The sequence below is a fragment of the Mobula hypostoma genome, chromosome 3 (genome assembly GCF_963921235.1).
Source record: "Mobula hypostoma chromosome 3, sMobHyp1.1, whole genome shotgun sequence".
Lineage (NCBI taxonomy): Eukaryota > Metazoa > Chordata > Chondrichthyes > Myliobatiformes > Myliobatidae > Mobula > Mobula hypostoma.
The window spans coordinates 155,784,229-155,802,160 of record NC_086099.1 but is presented as its reverse complement, the minus strand read 5'-3'; the positions used below and the strand labels follow the sequence as shown (position 1 = coordinate 155,802,160).

General features: G+C 38.0%; 1 protein-coding gene across 7 annotated transcripts in view; it reads right to left on the bottom strand.

The window, feature by feature from the left end:
* ikzf1 (IKAROS family zinc finger 1 (Ikaros)) overlaps positions 1–17,932 on the bottom strand; it is an 83,889-nt gene that overhangs the window by 17,613 nt on the left and 48,344 nt on the right. For 6 of the 7 annotated variants that reach the window (XM_063043948.1, XM_063043942.1, XM_063043949.1 and 3 more), the window contains 2 exons: positions 7,862–8,122; positions 7,096–7,263 (listed from right to left, as the gene is read on the bottom strand). In XM_063043948.1, the coding sequence (XP_062900018.1) occupies positions 7,096–7,263; positions 7,862–8,122 (429 nt within the window). The remainder of the gene's footprint in view (positions 1–7,095; positions 7,264–7,861; positions 8,123–17,932) is intronic. The other variant, XM_063043946.1, reaches the window with a different exon arrangement.

Genomic DNA, 17,932 nt, shown 5'->3' with positions numbered 1-17,932 from the left:
ACATGTCTTAAAATAGATTTAATAGTTAAAACTCACTTCCAACAGCTTTAATATTTTTAATAATTGAAATACATGTTTGCTGTTTCTAAATGTCTGGTTATCTAGGTGTTCAGAGACACTTTAAATGGCCTTTTGACAGCTCAGTGTGATTGTGGCCTACTTTCTGTTCACAGCCCTCTGGTTTGCAACTGCACAGCTTCGAGGTTGTTGGAAACTGCATGGCTGTAAAAGGTGTGACTTCAGGGAACCCATGACAAATTTGTTTATAGCAATCCACTCAATAACTGCCAAATGACAATTCATCCATATTTTTACGGAAAATAAACACAGCAATGTAGTACCTAGCAATGCCCTGAAAGGGCCAAATTCTGAACAATATGACAAGATTTATGAAATCTTTGAAAAAATGTCACTTTATATACAAGTAAAATAAAAATCTAGCCTTCATCTTTAATTGATATCCATAATGTTGGTTAGTAAATTACTTTAATGATACCCAATTTCAACACTGCAACATTATCAGATATTACCTATAGCATTGGCTGGTCTTCTACTAGTGGGAAGAACAGTTATTCCAGTCATGCTGATCACTTGCAGTACTTTCATTACAGAATGCTAGATAGTGATCACTAGTGCTGATTGCAAGATCATTTTCAGTAAAATGAAGAGTTAAATGGATTGTGACACACAGTGTGAGGCAGCGGAAAATGATTCATCTGTGCAAGATGACACACTGTTTTTAGTAAAGGAACAGAATTCTGCATCCTTAAAGCCAATGGACACTTCTCAGAGGAAAGTTTTTGTTAAAAAGGCAAATGTGACAACAGATGTGCACAAGGACAACTGTAAATGAGATGAATGAAGACACAAGAGACTGCAGGTGGTAGAATCTGGTGCAACATCCAGTCTACTGGAGGAACTCAGCAGACTGAGCTGCATCATGTTAGTGACGTGTCACTACAAGCAGGAGTAGGAGCAGGCCAGCTGACTCCTCGAGTCTCTTCCATGCTTCAATAAAGTCACGAGTGATCCAGTCTTGGCAGCAGATATCTGTCAATATCCAGCTTGAATATATTCAATGAGTCTATCTCCACAGGATTCGGGGGTAGATAATCCAAAGATATGTGACCCTCAGAGATAAAATTCCTTCTCATCTCTATCCTAATTTGGCAACCCCTTATGGAAATATGACCTCCTGCTTCTAGATACCTCCACTAGAAGAAACCTCAGTATCTACACACTCAAACCCCTTCAGTGTTTTATTTTAAATTGTCACTATCATTCTTGTAAACTACAGATAGTACATGTCAAACTCCTCTATCTTTCCTCATATATCAACACCTTCATTCCCATATTTCCTCATGATATAGAAGGGATCCATTTTGACCCTGTCAGTCATTCTGGCTCAAAGGGCACTCTCATCCTCTCATTAATTTTCCCTGCTCTCCCCACATTCCTGTCAATTTCTTCCAGATTCTACCACATACTTGCACACACCAAGGGCAACACAGTGGCCAATGAAAGTTGTAACTTGCTATGTCTGAATGTGTGTTAGTTGCTAGTCTATTGCTATATCTGTTTTCTATGTTGTGAGGTTGAAACATTGACTGATGTTTGAGTTGCAATTCCTATTAGACTTCAGATACAATGCATTCAGATACAATAGCTTTGTCACTGTGTTCCCAGGGAAAACACCTCCTTTCACCCCAGCAATCAAACTACTACAGCTTGTATCCAACAGAGTACACAATGTGCGGTCTTGTCAATACACTGTGAATTTGCATCACAATCTTCTAGACTTCTGGCAATAAAAGGCCAACACTCCAGCAGCATTCCTCATTTCTTGCTATACCTGTTGATAACATGCACATGGGTGTGTCCTATGACACCTGGATCCCTTTTGTAACAATGTGTAGTTTCATTCCAATTTAAATTTTCATTTACCATTCCAAAGTGGATGACCCATATTTTCCAACTTTCTTTTTAATAAGTTTCCTGTCCTCTAGCCTACTACAAATTTTTGCAACATTGTGTGCCTTTTTCTTTCAATTTAGTAGCATCTTTAACTTCATGATTTATCCAGAAATGGTGCATCTCCTTGTTAAGCTTTCCTTTCACATTGGTTTACACCTCTGCTTGGATTTACCAAATATCTCTTTATTTTAATTCCCCGATCTGTTCCCATAGAATCGTAATTGCCCTTATTAAGTTCCGGCAAGTTCCTTTTTGCGCCTCGCAAGGTAAGTGAAAGACAAGCTCTGAGGTTCTATTCAGGAGCCAGGAAAAGAAAATCAGCAAATTACCAGAGCAATGAGATATTGAGTAAGGTGAGTAAATGCATTTGTACAAGGTGTCTATTCTAAAACTGTTTACACAGGATGGAACCTGGCTCATATAACACCACTATTCATGAAAGGAGGGTGAAAGAAAACAGCTTGACATCAGTGCAAGGGAAAATGCTAAAATCTATTAATAAGGATGCTGTTTGAATGTAAAAACAGGATTTGACATGGAATTATGAAAGGGGAACCATGTTTGATAGAATTTTTTGAGGTTATAACTACATAATTAATAAAGGCCAACCAGATGATGTGGTGCATTTGGATGTTCCGTAGGCCTTCAGTAAAGTGCCACATAAAAGAAAAAAAATTGCAATCTATGGCATTGGGGATTATATATGTTCAGACAGGTTAATACAGCTTTCTAAACAATCAGAGTTCGATGTGTTCAGAAACACCTGTTCTTGTACAAGGAATATGTTGATCGTCGCCACAAGAAGATTTGAGTATAAGGATAGAGATATTTTACTCCAATTATATATAGCCTGGAATACTGCATGTAGTTAGGATTGCCCTTTTTAAGGAAGCATGTACTTGTGATGGATGAATGGATTGTTGTTTGGGAGGGAAATTAAAACAGACCTTAATGACTCCTTAAACAAGAGATGAGAATGGTCTCAAAATGTATAAAATTTCTATTAGACTTGACAGGCTAGATACAGAGCTTGATATGTGACTGGAACCATGTACCAAGAGCAAGTTAAGAGAGAGTGAAGAAGAAATGTCTTCACTCTTTGGAGATTACTTCCCCAGAGGAGTGTACAGACTGAATCACTAAGTAAATAGAGCTCAACAGATTTGAAGGCATTAGTGGAATTGGGGCAGCCCAGGAAAATGACCCTGTTGGTTTATTGTATGGCAGTCTAGGCACAGAAGGATCTTCCAATTTCTGTATCTGTTGTTTCATGTAAATAGAAGAAAAACTCCAAAGAGTTAAAAAAATGAAAAGCAATTTTCACATTGGTAATAGGGCCACTACACAGCACAGATTTGACAGGTGACAGAACAGAGGTCTAGTAAATCAATGAAGCAATTGAAGGAGTAGATGAAATAAAGTTGTTTCCATATGTGAGCTGAGCCACAAAGAAAGGCAAGAGAAATACTTTATCTAAAGAGCAGTAAGAATATAGAAAACATTGTTATACCAATAGTTGAGGTAAAGAATGCATCTAAGGGGAATCCAGATTAGTGTTGGATGATGTAGGAGAGGAATATACTGAGAGGATTCCAAGAAATAGCATTTAAGGAAGCTTGAGAAGAGTACAAGCACAGTGTGTAACTAGTACAGCTGTTGCCTCAGAGCTCTGGAAAGAACAGTTCAATCCTGACCTCCGGCATCATCTGTGCAAAGCTTTACATTCTCCCTGTGACATAGTCATAGTCATACTTTATTGATCCCGGGGGAAATTGGTTTTCGTTACAGTTGCACCATAAATAATAAATAGTAATAGAAATAGTAATAGTAAACCATGTATGCTCTACACCAGGTTCTCTGGTTCCTTCCATAATGTGCAGTTTGGGAGGTTATTTGACCACCAGAAGTATGCACCAGTCTGAAGATGACTGGTGGAAATTAGAAAGGAATTGATGAGAATGTTGTAAGAATAACATGATTGAGGATGGAATCAGTGGGACAAATGAGTGCTTAGTGGTCAGTATGAGATTCAAATGGTCTGTATTATAATTTGGACATAAATTATTCTTGTTATTTTTATTTTCCTCCATGCCTTGTGGGTGGATCAGTTGGCAACCTTGCCATTAGTTTAGCATTTTTTTTAACTGAGGCTGAGTTGATCACTCAATACTCAACCCAGCATGGGTGGAAAGCATGCAAGGAGCTGGCTGGATTCGAACCTGCGACCACTCGCCTCAAAGTCCAGTGCTGATGCCACTACACCACTGGCTGGCATAAGTTATTCCACTGGACTCAAATTATGAGTTGAGTAGAAGTGACCCGTGTCTAGCTACAGTAGTGACAAACGTCATGTCATGAAATATATCTAAGGTAAAGGAAGGAAAAGAGAGTGGATAACCCAAAATGTAAAATTCTAAAGAACGCCCCTGTACCCATTTATTCATGTCTTCTTATGCAAACAAGTTGAACTTCTTTAGTAATTGTCCATTAATAATGCCAAATTGAAGATTGAAGAATAGCTGCATACTAGATGCAGTTTTTGAACAATACATTAAGTTAAGTTAAAAATGAAATTGAAACTTAAATTCATTCTACCCTGGGCAATTGGTCAGAGGTGAGCCTTAAGAGGGAGTGAGAACTGCAAAGGTAGTGAGCTATTTCTAGTGTATGAGATTAAAGTGGCTAAAAGCCTGGGTGAAAATGTGGCTTTCAGGACAGGAAACTTCCGAATAGAAACTTTTTGGGAACTGGGTGAGGGCTCACAGTACTGTAGGACTGTAATGATTACAGAAATATCACAGGAAAAAAAAAGCACTGGAACATAATGGGAGAATTTTTAGGTTGAGTCCAGGATCCAATGTACAACATTTATCTTCTGATCTCAAACTCCAGTATCACACAGAATCAAAAATTGCTTTGTTTTTCAAAATCTTCTGCTGGATTTGATCTGTGGATTAGTAGACCACTTGGAGGAATTCTAATCTACAATACAAATGGAGACTAATACTCCTCTATTAATAGTTGCACTATACAAGCCTATAAATTTTGCTGAGAGTCCTGCTCTTTAAAGCAATTCATTTTCAGCTCAGTCTATTTGATTGTTTTTCGAACTACCACAGAGAATCCACTAGACCACCTCGAGTTTTACAATACCCTCCGTTGTGCATATGTTCTTATGGTATGTTATTTACCAGCACTCTGTTATAAACATAATGTTTGCATTTTAAAAATGCCAGATTCATCAGCATCTCAAACAAATTATAAAAGGCATCTTTAGGGTCAACATTTATTTAAGGTCCTGGCCTATACAGTTACCTTTAATTGAACTGTCTTTTTTTCAGGAAATCTGATCTTTTTAGATGGCACTGAGTTGCAACCTCCATTGATTATCAGCTCAGATATAGTTGTTTTTAAATTGTTTAATTTAATTAAAATTTTTTTTTTGGTCCATAATTTTTTGTGGACAAGAGGGAAGTTAGAAGTCAGGTTAGGGTTTAGGGACGTGTGGGAATGAGAGGTCAGCTGAAGTCTAAGTCCCTACTCTATGATTGAAGACCAGAGAATCAGATGTGGGATATCTGTGTTCAGATGCCGGTTAATTGATGCCGGACAGGCAGAGAGTGATTGAGGACACTCCTCCAGGTAAGTGTTTTGTCAGTGGGTTCTGGAGTCTGAATTATGTGTTGGAAAGTGGAACGAGTTCTGATGTTCCCCTGGGTTCACAAATCAGTGAGACCAGAGTTCATTGCTTAATGTTTGGGGTCCCATCATTGGCAATTCCAGATTTCAAGGCCTAGTGTTCAATGATTGGCACGCTCTAGGATTAATGCTGAGGATTGATGCCCGAAGTCCAGAAGTCAAGGTCTGTTGGCTGGAATCAGGTCAGCAAATCTCTGAGAGTCTGCTGGAAAGGCCAAAGCCCACTGTCTGCAAACCTGAGTCCATGTTGGAGGCTGGAGGCTGGAAGTCCGCCCTGGGTTTGAAGGTTTGTATATGTGTGTGGGTGGGTGGAGGAATGGCGCTTGCATTTGCACTTGTTTTGTTGCTTGTTGTGGTCTGTGTTGTTCATCTGAGCATTGTGGGTCTGTTATGCTGACGGCAGAATGTGTGGTGACACTTGTGGGCTGTCCCCAGCACACCCTCGTGTGTGTTGGTTGTTAATACAAACAACACACTTCACTGTATGTTTCGATGTACTGTAAACATGACAAATAAACTTGAATCTTTAATCTATTGTGCTCTAACCTAGATACTCTTCTCATATAATTTTTGAAGAAAGAATTGAAGGAAAATCAACAATTTTTCTTCTGTGAGCTAAACACAATTCAGAAATAGAACCTGCTTCTGCAGATCTCACTCCAATTATACATTGACCTTTAAAGCTATTTCACATGAAGCCTACACATGATCTTGACTCCCCATGTGTGTTTACACAGGAACCTGAATAATACCTTAGTTATAGCTTAATACCTTAGCATATATCCTTAGTTCAGTTCATCCAAAGCTCTGCAGCTGATATCCTGGCTTGTGTCAATTCCTATTGATCTACCAATCTCATGCTCACTGACCTCTCCTGTCTCTCAATTCAGCAACATTTCAAATGACTCAGAGGTTACATAGGCACCATGCCTGATGCTTAAAGACATATAAAGTAATATTAAGTTTATACCTCCTATTGTTAAATAGCACCTAATGTAATAGTTTTGCTAATGGCTTCATTAAAAAGTGGTGTGTGGAACAAACTTTATAGAAAAGAAGTTATCTGATCTCTGCTGGGTCATCTGTACATAAATTTTAACTGGTCTCAGTACAGTGAATCAGGAAATTCAGGGGAAATAAAAGAAAATTAACTGTAGATCAGAGTCAATTCAAAGGCTACAAGAAGTCTGGAAATTACTGTCTCTTAAATTTCACATTGTCTGTTAATATGTCCTTTGCTCATCATTTTAATGGAAGGTAATGTCACATTTAAAAGAATGCAGAGGGGGTACATTATGGACATGGTAAATACTTCTCCGTATTATCAGCAACATTAGTTTCTAGGTTTCATTTTCTTACTGTGCCCCTTTTTGACCATTAGGCAAATAACTTAATGCATACAATATTGACAATTATACCCACCAGAATGAGTCCGCAGATGACCAGAAAGTGCATCTCGACGACGACAAGCATAGTTACAAAGATGGCACTTGAACGGTTTCTCACCAGAGTGCAACTTAATGTGACGAAGTAGGTTGCCTTTTTGAGTAAAAGATGCACCACACTGACTGCATTGGAAGGGGCGTTCCCCTGCAAGGCAGAGCATATTTATTAGCAAAAAATATATCGTTAAGTGTGGAATTTCAGAAAAAAAGATGTATCTTTGCTGCTGTTCTTTAATTTCTGCCAGCTGCACATTTGATATAACATGAGGCATTCAGACTAAACTTGCCAGTTTCTCAACGCTTCAGTGGCTGGGTCAATTTGATCTGAAAAATCTATTTTTTTTATAAATCAAAATGGCACATCACAATGAAGATTCAAACTCATTTAAATGGAGTGTCTGCATCATTGTGTGTTAAGAGTTGCTCTTCCTGATCAGCAGTTTCCAAATAAACAGATTTGATTTCTGAATGTTGTGGCATGTTGTATTTTTTTTAATTTGTCTTTTCGAATGGTTCTTTTAAAAAAAAGAAATGCCAATGAGTAAGTGAAAAAAAGGAAACTTATTAAAAATACATTTCAGGCTCTGACTTTAATTTGTGCATCACATTCTTATTTTAAATGTGAAGCATTGTACTATTTCGGTTATGATAACTTTGGAAATGACATGCAAAAATGCGGCATAGTAAAACCCAAATGAAAGTGATGAAGGTAAAAAACAGAAAAAAGCGGTGCCTGTTTTTACCAGTGTGGCTACGTTTGTGCACCATGAGGACATTTGGGCCAATGCAAATTATTCCACAGATATCACACTTCAGCTTGCCATTTGGAAGTCGAATGCCACCAACTCCAGAAAATGCTTTGTTGCCTTGGCCATTGTGTGGTCCATTCAATTTAGTCCCAGATGTATCTATCATACGCAGGTCTTCAGCACACTCTTCACCATTTGTGTCACAGGCTCTTCCATTCTCTTCATCACTTGGAGTTTCTACTTTAATAGAATTTGCTGGAAGAAATAAAAAGCAAAATATAAATAATGTAGATTTCTTGGTCAGTGAAATAGAGACCAATGATAACTTGCACATAGGAAAGGGAGATGGGAAAATATTTCACTTTTAAATGCGCTATTCTTTAGAAAAGTTTAGAAAAAGATGATTAATGATCCATCGTTAAATCAATAAATTAAAGATAAATTGATAAATTAATGATAAAATATAACTAACTAATCATATTACTCTCCTGGGAGTCAGTACGGACCTGATGGATCAAACAGCCACTTTCCATATCATCATTAGCTTCAGCTATCAGAGATTTATTTGTGTGCTACAAGTCTAGAATGACCAACTTTAAATAGACTTGAACACATTTGTAAAACTTCATCAAATAATAAAAAGAATTTCTGGCACAGGTGCAGTTTTTACATAGTATTCCCCCAAACAACAAGCAGAAAATTTTCTCACATGTTTTATCTCCTAAAATTATTTTGTGCACCACAATACCAGAGTCAAGAGCAACTTTTTAGCTTGGTGGCTAATTAAGTGCTCTAAGGATATGCAATCCCTTTCACTAAAAGGGTAATGTCAAATAACTCCAAATGTTTCCTGGAAGGCAGGAATAGCTACAAATGATTTCTTCCATAAATTGAAACAATGGCACCTTTAAATCATAGTGATTCTAATTTTGTAGTCTTCAGTTCCGAGCATAGCTGCTGTTCCGTATCCAACATGAAATGAGCTGTAGTTAGCTAGCTTATCTGCAATAACTCTTAGTATACATTTCAAAAGAGTACTTAGGTCTCCATCTTGCTTTAGGTTGATGCCATTGTTAATAATAAAATGAATTAATAATTAAAACGTTATTATCAAAAATAATTGAAAATACACCAATTATTATTACATTTTGAAACTGAATTACATCAAGTTCAGAGCTCTGATGAAAAAAATAATTCTTGAGAACAGGGAAAAAAAAGGGGGTCTTTTCCGGGCAGCTGCATTCAGCATATTTAAAGATTTTTTTTCCATAATTCATTCACTCATTCCAGTTGTATCTTTAACCTATGATTCACTATAGAACACTTCATATATTTTACAATTTGAAATTAGTTAATACACCTTTCAAATGATGGTTTTGAGAGCCACATTTGTAGCTACCAGTAAAGTACATACTTTGAGAGATGGAACAACAAAAATATTATGCCAGAGCTTATTAAATCCTATCATTCTTATAGTTTTGGATCGTAGCCTTTTCGTGTACTGCCATCCATATTACAATCAAACTGACAGGCTTCAATTTGCATATCAAATCAAATAAATTAAAAACTCAATTGCAATATATTCCAGCTAAAATATTAACCTTTCTCCTTTACATACTGACTGATCCATTGCGCATTTAAATGGAGTTTAATTTTGGATATGGTTCAGGAAGGATGCTGTGTGTTACTATCAATCTACAGCGAAATACAGTTGATTTGAGTTTCATTGTGTTTCCTGTTTCAATTGTAACTTTAACAATTAATTAGTTTCAATACTCAATAAGTATAGATTTAATCTATCTGAATAATTTAAATTAAAAAATACTTCACTGTAAAAATAAGCTAATTTAAGTTATAATAATCATTGAAAAATAATTAGAATGGAATCCAAATAAGCTGTTTTCATCATAAAACATAGTAACAATTTCTTCCTTCCTGTATCAACACCTAAAATGAAAACTCCTATAAAAAACTGGGAATACAAATTCTCATTTTAACTTAATTTTTTTGTTGAAGGAATGTAAAGGGAGGTTCTGAAAATCAAAATCATGGAAATAAATCTTTCTAATGATTATTCACATAAAACTCTTCATAATTATATTTCATAGCAATTCAGTTTAACTTGAATTATAATTTTAAGAAAGTTATTTTCAATTAAGAGCAACTGAAGCCATAATTCCATTCTACTGATACGCATGCTTTCACATCTACTCATTTGTTGTTTATGAAAAAAGAGACTCAAATTGTGCAGTGATATTAAAGAAGCCATTTCTGTAAAATGGCCACAATAATAATATAATTAAACAAAACGCCAAGACTTCTAAAAAAGAAGTCGGATACATGCTGTCAGCCAACTATCTGTACTGCTCCTCAGAAATGTAAAAGATAACATATATCATGGTAGGGATTTCACTGAACACATTTAAAATCCAAAGAGAAAGTTCAGTATCAATAATCCCGAAAGGAAAATCCCATTGATTTTCTTGTCACCCTATCACACCAGTGTTCACCACTTTGCTCCAGTTGTTTCCCAATATTCTATTCTATTCCCAATCAGCTGACCATACGACTATATTTTGAGGATTTAACTTTAACAAAAGTCTATTTCACTTAACATCTATTTCCAGAAATAAAATCAGAACTATTTGTTAAACTATTCCAATTTACTGCCTTGTTATAGAACAGAATCTGAATTTCCAGTCTAAATAAAGAGTGTAAAAGTTCAACACTAGATTGAGTGATTTGTGATGATCATTTCATCATTTTGTAATTGATGTAAAAAATGGAATATCTGAGCACAAGTAAACAAATCCGTTCAGAATTCACTTTTCCAACTACAATAATAACTGCTTCCCTTCCTCCACCATTGCATTGTAGGAGGTGCCACACCTACCCTCTTATTCACTCTTCTCAACTGTCCAAAGTACCAAACACTCTGGCAGATAACGAGGCAATTTACTTGTACTTATTTTGTATTCCCTCTCGACATATAACAAGGCCATTCAATCCAGCTTTAGCCGTCTGTCAAAGCTTTCAAAAATTCTGAATGCCTCTGAATTTTTTTTGGCATTCAGAAACATTCAAAACCAATTGTGATTAAATTAAATCATCAAAAATTTAAAATTGATTAAACATTAAATTAAGCACTTTTAAATAGTTATCTGAATGAACAGAATGAATTCAAAAACAGAAACTACCTGATACTTATCTAGGTCCCTCACAGTCAAATAGACATTTTTCCTGCACTAGGTCTAACGGGGCACGCTCTCTCATACTATTGTGAAACTGCAGCACGTTTGTTCTTTGCTCCTGGACTCCAGGAGAATTTCAACAGCAAAGTACAGGGTGAATTGACAGCAGAGAATGGCCAGCAATTAGTGATTTTGACATTTGTGTAGGAATCCGAAACTTGCTGTACCTATGCTGGATAATGCCAGTAATTTAATATATAAATGCTGATGAACTCTGACTTTGGCATTTTACAATTAGGGTATGAGATGTACTTTACAGACAGTTTTTGTATTATTTCTAATATGGGAGAAACATACCACATAAAAGTTCAAGAAATATACTCAGTGGCCATATTATGTATACCTCTACACTTGCTTGTTAATGCAAATATCTAATCACCCAATCATGTGACAGAAACTCAGTGCATAAAAACATGGTAGATTGGTCAAGTGCTTCAGCTGTTGTTCGGACCAAACATCAGAATGGGGAACAAATGTTATCCAAGTGGCTTTAATTGTGGAATCATTATTGGTGGCAGATAGGGTGGTTTGAGTATTTCAGAAACTGCTGATCTCCTGGGATTTTCAAGCACAATAGTTTCTAGAGTTTATAGAAAATGGTGCAAAAAGCAAAAAAAAAAATTTTCCAGTGAGCAGCAGTTCCCTGGGCAAAAGCACCTTGTTAATGAGAGACACACACAAAAAATGCTGGTAAACGCAGCAGGCCAGGCAGCATCTATAGGAAGAGGTACAGTTGATGTTTCAGGCCGAGACCCTTTGTCAGGACTAACTGAAAGAAGAGGTAGTAAGAGATTTGAAAGTGGGAGGGGAAGGGGGAGATCAGAAATGATAGGAGAAGACAGGAGGGGGAATGATGGAGCTAAGAGCCGGAAAGTTGATTGGCAAAAGGGATACGAGGCTGGAGAAGGGAGAGGATCATGGGACGGGAGGCCTAGGGAGAAAGAAAGGGGGAGGGCGGGGAAAAATCCCAGAGGATGGGCAAGGAGTTATAGTGAGAAACAAAAGGGTGTAGATTTATGCTCAGAGGTGAGAGATTTCAAAGTGATATCGGGGCAGCTTCTTCACACAAGGATGGTTCCATATTGGAATGAGCTTCTGGAAATAGTGGCTGAGGCAGGCACCTTAGCAACATTTAAGAGCCACCCACATCAGTACATGGATGGTAAAGTTTAGAGGGCTACGGGCCAAGTGCAGCCAGATGGGTGTAGCTCACTGGGCAACAGGGTCAGCATGGATGGGTTGGGCCAAAGGACCTACTTCCATGCTGTGAGACTCTAAGGCTCTCAGTAAATGTGCAAACTATCTGGAGGTGTTACGGACATCATTATGAAGTATTACTGTAGGCATCCGTTAGTCTCATGAGACCATGGATTTGTGCCTTGGAAAGTTTCCAAGGCGCAGGCCTGGGCAAGGTTGTATGGAAGACCAGCAGTTGCCCATGCTGCAATTCTCCCCTCTCCACGCCACCGCTGTTGTCCAAGGGAAGGGCATTAGGACCCATACAGCTTGGCACCCGTGTCGTCGCAGAGCAATGTGTGGATAAGTTCCTTGCTCAAGGACACACACGCTGCCACAGCGAAGGCTCGAACTAGCGACCTTCAAATCACTAGACGAACACCTTAACCACCTGGCCACACGCCAACAGAAAGTATTACTGTATTTACAAGAATAAAAAGGAATGAAGTTTAAAAATAAAGCCAGACAATGCTGGAAACTCCCAGCAGGTCAGGCAGTGTCTGTGGAGTGAAAAATAAATATTCTTTCAGACCAATGACTGAATTCTGATGAAGAATATTCAACTTGAAATATTAACACTGAGATGTTGCCTGACCCAGTGAGTATTTCCAGTACTTCTGTATTTGCATTTCTGATCTCAGCATCGCACTTATATTTATTGGTGACTATCTTTTTTAATAAGGACACAAAGAAAGGCTATGATCTATGTGTCTACAGGAAAAAAGGAATGATCCTATAGGTTTCTGTATGATTCTGTCAGAGCAAGGAAGCTGAGGAGAGCGTGTGTTTGTGGGAATTAGGGTATATTAATAACTGTGTCCAAGTAGTGATTAGCAATAGAATCAGTAACTTGGGCAGATTCACAAGTTGCAACACTGAGGTAAAGTTCAAAATTTCAAAGTATTTACAGCCTCTTGTGAGAATGAAAAGTAACAGCCTTTTTATTGTGGCCTATAAAATAAAAGGATGTTATGTTCCCCATATTATTCCCCAACAAGCAGGCAAATGGTTAAGTTTTGCATATCTCCACTTTGTTCTAATAGGGCCTGCAAGGGCCATATAATGTAAGTAAATGTAAGCTTTAATAATTATAAAAATAGCAGACTATAATTTTTTGAAGCATAATCTTTCCTGCTGTAATTCAACAAAAATTCCATAGGCAATATACAAGTTTGAAATCAGTAGCGCAAGTACAACACCAGTGCAGAAAATTACTTAAGGGAAAAAGAAATGAAACATCACTCAGCAAGGAAGTGTTCTGGAAAGGTTACTGATCTTGCTTCAATGTGTTACATGGCACATCTCTTAGCAATGTAGTTGTAGCAGGCACACCTGAATGGCAGAACGAAACTTAAAATAATTAATAAAAATACTCATGTAATGAAGAGCAATTCAGATGAATAAAGGAAAATCACCAAACAATGCTTAATTCTAATTAACTGGGTGTCACTGGCAAGCCCAGCATTTATTGGCCATCTTTAACAATGCGTGGGAACATGGTGGTGAATCACAACAGTCATTCTGCTGAAAGTATCCCACAAAACCATTGGTTAAGGAGTTTCAAGATTTAGAACTTGTGTGGATGAAGGACAGACAATAGTAAGCAACTTGAATGGGAACCTGTGGGTGAGGTTTCTGTGCACCTGCTGCCAATAGACAACAGACAATAGGTGCAGGAGTAGGCCATTCAGCCTTTTGAGCCAGCACCACCATTCACTGTGATCATGGCTGATCATTCACAATCAGTAGCCTTTTCCAGCCTTCTCCCCATATCCCTTCACTCTGCTGTCTTTAAGAGCTCTATCTAACTCTTTTTTGAAAGAATCCAGAGAACTGGCCTCCACTGCCTTCTGAGGCAGAGCATTCCACAGAACCATAACCCCCTGTGTGAAAAAGTTTTTCCTCAACTCCATTCTAAATTGTCTACCCCTTATTCTTAAACTGTGGCCTCTGGTTCTGGACTCCCCCAACATCGGGAACATATTTCCTGCCTCTAACGTGTCCAATCCCTTAATAATCTTATATGTTTCAATCAGATCCCCTCTCATCGTTCTAAATTCCAGTGTATACAACCCCAGTCGCTCCAATCTTTCAACATATGACAGTCCCGCCATCCCAGGAATTAACCTCGTGAACCTACGCTGCACTCCCTCAATAGCTAGAATGTCCTTCCTCAAATTTAGAGAAGAAACTGCCATTGTCTGTGGTTGTAGAAGTTTCAGGTTTGGATCATGCAGCCATTGTGCAACAGTGGAGAAGAGAATGAATGTTTAGAATGTTTCAAGTTCAAACTTCAAAGTACATTTATTATCAAAGTAAGCATACTTTATACAACCTTGAGATTTGTCTCCTTGCTGGCAGCCATGAAACAAAGAAACCCAACAGAACCCATTAAAAATAAAAGAAGACCGTCAAACACGCAGCATGCAGAGAGAGAAAAAAAAACAAATTGTGCAAACAATAAAAGCGAGCAAACAACTTTCAGAACTGAATTTCACAAAGCCAGGCCTCAGTGCAGCCGATCCAGAAGTCCACTAGTTTCAGGCCACAGTCTCAGTCCCACACAGAGTCGAGCAAACTCCACGTAGCAGTGAGCCAAACCATCTCTTACCTCCGACCCCAACACCCTGACCATTTCATCTGGCTCAATGCTTAAACCATCTGCACCTCGGTCGTTCCTCACTGTCTGCCACTTTGCTACGCCATTGGGCTTGCACTCTGCAGATTCAATTCGGCCAGTACCCGACGTTTCCAATTCGGCTCGGCTCTTAAATTGATCAAAGCACAGATCTTTCTTCAACTTGGCCTCGCCTCAGCTCTGCTGCATTGAATTGCCTCCAAGTCCACTCCAGCAACTTTGGCCCGGACACGCGGCAACCACCCTGCCTCTCCGAGACCCCAGCACACACCATAAAAATGCCAGGTTGTACAGGTGGTTCAGCTCAAACCCGACAGGGAAACCACAGGCCACTATTTGTAACAACTGTTTTCTAGAAAAGGTGTGAATAGCAAAGTATTTAGTTGCTTGCTTTGTTTCATTGGCCACCAGCAAGTAGTTGCTGAACCGGAAGGTATGGTGCCAAGCAAAATGGCTAATTTGTTTTGGAAGATGCTGAATTTCTTGAGAGTTGGAGCAGAACTTGTGATTTATCCCTTGTACGTGCTCAAAGTCACATACCCAGTTTCTGACCTGTTCCTCTATGTATGGTATGTACAGTGTGTGATGCCCAGGATATTGGTGGTGGAAGACCATGGAATAACAGGTGATCATATTTCCTCTTGTCATTGCTTGGCGCTTTCATACACAAATGTTAACTTGCTGTTTATCAGCCCATGGTCTAGGTCATAATGCAGAAAGGTTAAGTTGCAGTCAATGACTTCTACAAACTTACACCACCAACTCAAAACACACAGCCATGCATCTCACATACTGTACAAATCCACCCACTCACACTCACCAACATTTTCACACCCACCCCCACATGAGCACACACCCACTCTCACATATATAAGGTGCATGAGAATACGATTTACAAATGAAAGTCACTGCTGTCTGCATTCCAAAATTGGCTTTTATGGCACATACCATGGGGGTTTTCATACAATGCACAATGCACAGCTAAATGCAAGAGGACATTTTAAAGTTTGCCACTTGTTAGCATAGAGTTTTGAGTAATAAGTAACAAGAAATAAAATCTAAATCAGTGCTTCCAATTTATGAACATGCAATTTCTCTTCATTAATTTTGAGTAAAATTCATGCAATGATTCCCCATGATCCATTCTCCCATTGTGAGGAGGGTACAGTTTAAGAAGAACTGCTTTTTTAATTATAATATCTGTGACATGCTAATGAAAAAAAAAATGATCCTTGAAATTATCGTAACTAAAAGCTTTGTGAGATTTGCAATTAGTTCAACACATCTGTCAAGTATTAGTGAATTAGCAATTTTTTCCCTCATATTCACAGAGTATCAATTACAAACACTGTCCCACGCTGTATCTAGATATTTGCCCCTCTTTTTCCCTGAACGGAAATAGTAATTGGTTCACTTTGGAACACCAATTCAGTGAAAGGTATAAGATCAGAAAGTCCTCCCAACCTGCATTTTTATAGTTGTAAAAATTATGGGATAGTTTTTATATGACCTAATGTCTGAAAGTCACTTTCCTAGTAAAGCCATTCCTTGTCAGCAGCATACATGCAAAAGGAAGGAAAGTTGCAAGCAGCCGCTCTTGAAGAGTAATAGTATGCCAAATTCGTCAAAATACAAACAAACATTACTATAAATAAAGATAGAAAATAAAAATAAACATGAAAGCTGCCAGGCTGAATAGTAGAAAAACTTCTGCTCCCTATTTACAGCATCATTTGTTTAAAAAATACCAGGTCTTTGGGGAAGTTAAGGGAGCTAAACTAAATTATGTTTGAAGCTTTTTCCACAAAGCCTGTATTTGTGAGCCACAACAGCCACATTTGCATGAATGCATGAAGTTATTTTAAAATCAATCATTCATTTAAAAAATGACTTCCTCTGGCATTGTTTTAATTCATTTTCAGGATGTGGGTTTTGCTGACAAGGCTGGTATTTATTATCCACCCACAAGTGGTATGATCAACTAGGTGGCTTGCTATGACACATCTAAGGGCAAATGAGAGTCAACCTAGGTGAGCAATGGTCATTTATATGTCACCGCTAGTAAAGATACTAAATATCCTTCATGCTTTCTGAATCAGTTGGAGCATTACAATAATCTAACAATATTCCAGGAATACCTACAATAGCAAAACGTATTAAGTCTTGCCAAAGCAACATCCTTCTCAGTCAATGGCAACTTGGAACATATCAACTGGCCAGGTTGGTGGCAGCAGATTGTGACATCTCTTTCAGCCAGAGGTCTTAAAATGATCTTGGACTACCTCGTCGTTCAGAAGCATGGAGGACACTTAGCCACTGCTCTGTATACGATCAATTCGATTAGTACAAACCTGGAATTCATTACCTATTGTGTAAAAATGTTGATCCACTGGAAGAATCATACACAGACAATACTCGAAATTTTTGCAAGTGGTTAATACGAGGGGACATAATTTTAAAGCAATTGAAGAAATGTATAGGGATGTCAGAGGTAAGCTTTTTTTACACAGAGTGGTGGGTGTGTGGAATACTCTGTGGTGATAGAGGTAGATACTTCAGGTACATTTCAGAAACTCTTAGTTAGGCACATGGACAATAGAAAAATGAAAGGCTATGGAGGAGGGAAAGATTAGATTGATCTTAGACTAGGTTAAAAGGTTGGCACAACATTGTGGGCTGAAGGGCCTGTAATGTGCTGTAATGTTTTATGGCTCTACTGTGAAAGACACAAATTAATTCTAAAATAGCTTTCAGGGATTACAGTTAAAATGAAAGCTCCATGTATCCACGTGACAAAAATAATTCAAAGAGTCTCTGTACTCTGGTGCTTGAAGAAGTTTAACTTGTCAAGTTATAGGAAATATCAGAAGGTATGGCTAGCAAAAGAGGTTAGTTGTGACCAAATGGTAGCATCTGAGTATGAAAAATATTAATGTATTG